At 36.0% G+C, this 3,969-nt stretch overlaps 1 protein-coding gene across 1 annotated transcript; it reads right to left on the reverse strand.

Moving 5' to 3' along the window:
- Positions 1–1,890: 1,890 nt before the first annotated feature.
- Positions 1,891–3,611, reverse strand: LOC103453425 (RING-H2 finger protein ATL16-like). Its single transcript, XM_008392969.4, has one exon. The coding sequence runs from the start codon at positions 3,116–3,118 to the stop codon at positions 2,036–2,038; it is 1,083 nt and encodes a 360-aa protein (XP_008391191.3). The 5' UTR covers positions 3,119–3,611; the 3' UTR covers positions 1,891–2,035.
- Between the last annotated feature and the right edge of the window lie 358 nt (positions 3,612–3,969).

Here is a 3,969-nt window from a genome sequence, read left to right on the forward strand (position 1 = left end):
AGAAGATTTACCTGCTCTAGCAACTATTGATTGTAATGTAAAGAAAAGAAAATGCAATACCTGAGGGGAGAATAAAACAAGTGATTCAGGATATATGAACTGTTTTTCAAAGTAAATAAAATTGTGTATATTATCTTACAAATAAAGAATGGATTGACTTTCACACATCATTTTTAATTTCTCACATATTTTTTATTGCCGACTATGAGATTGAACAAAAAAAATAAAAACGGACATTAATAAACAAAAAATGTGCATGTCTATAATGTTTCATAAAAAAAAAGTGGTATCTATATAATTGTGAGTGACTCAAATTGCAAGGCAGAAAACACAAAACCAAAAAAAATATAAAGAGATGGTGTCAGAATAGTAACTTGCTAGCTGTTCCTTCAAATCAAATTGGGCCAATCACAACAGTTCTTAATTGAATGGACCCTGAGTTTGAGCCTTCTGCCATGAAAAGTTGGATAGAACAGTGTCGAAGCACAAGTGTTTTGAGCTCAGGACATTTGGATATACTGTATGTTTCAATTTCCTTGCACTATCCGCACTATAATGATAAGCGTGATATACATTATTGGTCCTGAATGTTTAAATTTTAGAGAGAGTAATAATTTAATATGGTATTAGAACTTTTGAAAAGTGCGCAATCTTTCTAATATGTAAGCTAATGCGATGGATGATTGCATATGTCATATCCCAATGAAAACTTTCTCGTCACAAAGTGAACTATTGACTAGTTCTAGTTAATATTTTGAAGGCAATTTACTTGAATGCAAATGATTTCATATTCCTTGTTTTTACCTCATGAACTCTACACTCTAATGTTGTTCATTGATTTTCATCTCTTCCATTTATTTAATGCAACGACTAGAAAAGAAAGAATAGAGTGCAAGAGGTGCAAAGAGAGTGTCATTTCTGTCACCCAATTATAATAAAACCTTATGTGCATGATTGAGATATAATCATTTCATTATAGGTAAGTAGGTTAATCTTCCAGACTGGAAAATTGTAGACATGATTAGGGAAAGAACTTCACACCAACCATACACATAAGATAAGAACAAAGCATACCTCCCTTATACCAGCAATAGCATTATTGACCATCACACTTCACACAGGAAGGCACTTAATCATACGATTGTTTGCAATTTAAATAAAGAGGACCACATATCTCTGCCAACTTGATTGCTGAAATGAAAGAGGTGTCAAACCAATCGACGGTTTTGATAAGAAGTAGCATTTTCATGAAGAATCATTAATTTGTTTGATGCATAGGAAGGAGTAAACAATTTCCAAATTAATAATTTTAAGCAGATATAATCTTTTTTCTTTTTTGAACAAACGATATAATTTACATTAAGAGGGTGGATGAGTGGGTTAAGCTTTACAATGAGCTAATAATAGTGTGGTTCAAATTTTTACACGCTTTATAATCTTTGGATTCTGCTAGTTGGTCTACATAAAGGGGGCCTCCCACATATCCTAAATTCCTCTTTCTTTCCACTAAAATAATTTGATCCTTGAGGTTGGTATGTCTTTCTCTATTAAGCAACAATGAACCTCCCAATTATTCAATTCAATTTAGGTGGGAAAAGGTCTTCTGAGAAAATTAGAAAATACAAAGTGGTGATTCAACAATGATGCTAATAATAATGTCTTCAAGTCATTTGAAACACTTTGATCCGGGAAAAAAAATTTGCACACACTTTTCGAGATGTTGCCGTAATATCTTGAACTAATGATATAATAATATGTATTTAAAATTTTCAACTTAACATAGTATTACTGATACGAATTTTCGTTGTAGAGTCTTATACAATATAATATAGTAGAGTCACTCCCTCTACGACAAGCCCCAATGGGACAAACCATAAAGGAAAAGGAAGGTAAAGTAAAGCAATGCTTTCAAATTTTAATTGAATATGGTTATGTAACATTAACAAATCATGTAACCTCCCCAATATTACATCTAAAATTTCTATCTCACAAAAAAACACTAAAAACTTGCAAAAATCCAAAGAAAAAACTTGGCTTATGGCTCCAAATAAACAGGCAGAATTGCATTTCGGGTTCCCCTACCATTGCCAAAAGAAAAGAAAGATCTTCCAACTCTACCACTACCAGTACTACTGCAACCTTCAATGGGACTGACCTCATTGACTTGCCTTTGCTGCTGCATTGCCTCTTGAACTGCCAAATAAAGCTGCCTATCAGCTGATGAGTCCATTGAGAAAGACCTCCTTATTGGTTGGATTGAAAACTGCTCATCTTTCCCTCTAATTTCAATGCATTCATCCCCCATGCTTGTAACCTTGTTGTGAAACTTTCTTCCAAATTTCTTGGGCAAAACTTTATGTTCCAATTTCCTTGGTGAAGGACTAATAGACCTCACTGATAGTGATAAGTCCCCGGAATTCCATATTTCTTGTCTTCCAAGCATTGGTTGATCCATCGAGTTATCGTTGCTCAATTCGATCACCACGTAGTCTTCATCACCGCCACTGAGGCTACCTGCGTATGGACTTGGATCTCGGGGAGAAGAGCTTGGAGCGACAGTTCGACCGAAAGGATATCGGGGTGCAGTTGAAATGCTTGTTCTACAAAGTGGGCAATTGGCATTGCTTTGAAGCCAAACATCAATGCAATCAATGTGGAAAACGTGGCTGCAGTTTGGTATGATGCGAAGCTTCTCGTCTTCATGAAACTCATTCAAGCAAACCGCACATTCGTAAAAGCTTCCCTCTCCAAGTCCTCTGTAATTTCCGTCTTTCTTGAATTGCAACAATGGGATTGATCTGATCACCGCCTCGTCAAGCCCCCGGGTCTCTATCCCAGGGGAGTACACCATTAGCTGGTCTTCGTCCCGCGTATTACGCGACAATGAGAATCGTCCGAGGATATCGACTCGGTGCCAGTTGAGGCAGCATTTGATAACAAAGATGTAGTAGCTGACGAGCAAGAAAGCTGTGGCTATAATTCCTATTACGGCAACCGCTATAATTGGGAAGCTTGTGTCGGAATGGTGAATCGGAGTTCCAAAAATGGAGCTTCCTGAAGTTGTTGGAGGAAGAGCTTGGGACACGTGGATCAAATAGCTTTTGCTTCCAAGATCCATGAAAAAATGAGATATGAACAATAAAACTAAATGGGCTTTTCTTCCTAGATCTTGAAACTTATAAGCGAACGAAAAATTCACCCTTGCACCTGATGTCCTGAGTATAAAACCCCTCTCCTCCAATACAAGAAAAATACACAAAAAAACATGAAACTCACAAGAAGTGAGATTTCCAAAGATCTAAAAACCCAGATTTATTTGAGTTTTTTAGTTGATGAAGTATGGATTTGGAAAGGTGGGTTTAAAGTAAAATGGAAGAATGAGCTAGAAACAATGAGAAGGGAGAAAACGAGGGAAAACCCAGGTGGAAATAAATGATGAGAGGAACATGGAAGGAGCCTGAAATTCAATGAAAATGTGCTCTCTGCTCATTTTTTTTCTTTTTAATGTTGGGGAGGGGGTCTTGGAGTTGAGAGGACTGGTCTCAGAGACCTTACGTGTAGTTGGTGAAATTTTCTTGGCTTCCCACGAGAAATTTGAGTAGAATAATTGCCCAAGTGTCTCGATATTGGTAGATTATTATTTTAAAATTGATGTTACAGAATCGTATGGTAGATTGGTAGTATGGAGATACTCGTACTATATATTAAATTGTGGTTGTGTAGAAATGGACAGCTCTTCATCATGGCTTTGCATTTTTATATATACATGAATTATATTATTTACTTGGTTTTGGATCAACCCAAAAATGTATTAAGACAAACCCATTAATCTTAAAGTACATTAGTATCAAACAAGTCAATAATAAGAGGATTATGCTCTTCCTAGCTATAGTTAATTGGCTTTGAAACTCTGAAGGTGAGACATTTTCTAGTGCGACTGTCATACTGATATATGTGTTATTTATTTAT

Source organism: Malus domestica, chromosome 13, assembly GCF_042453785.1.
Source record: "Malus domestica chromosome 13, GDT2T_hap1".
In the NCBI taxonomy this organism is placed as follows: Eukaryota; Viridiplantae; Streptophyta; class Magnoliopsida; order Rosales; family Rosaceae; genus Malus; species Malus domestica.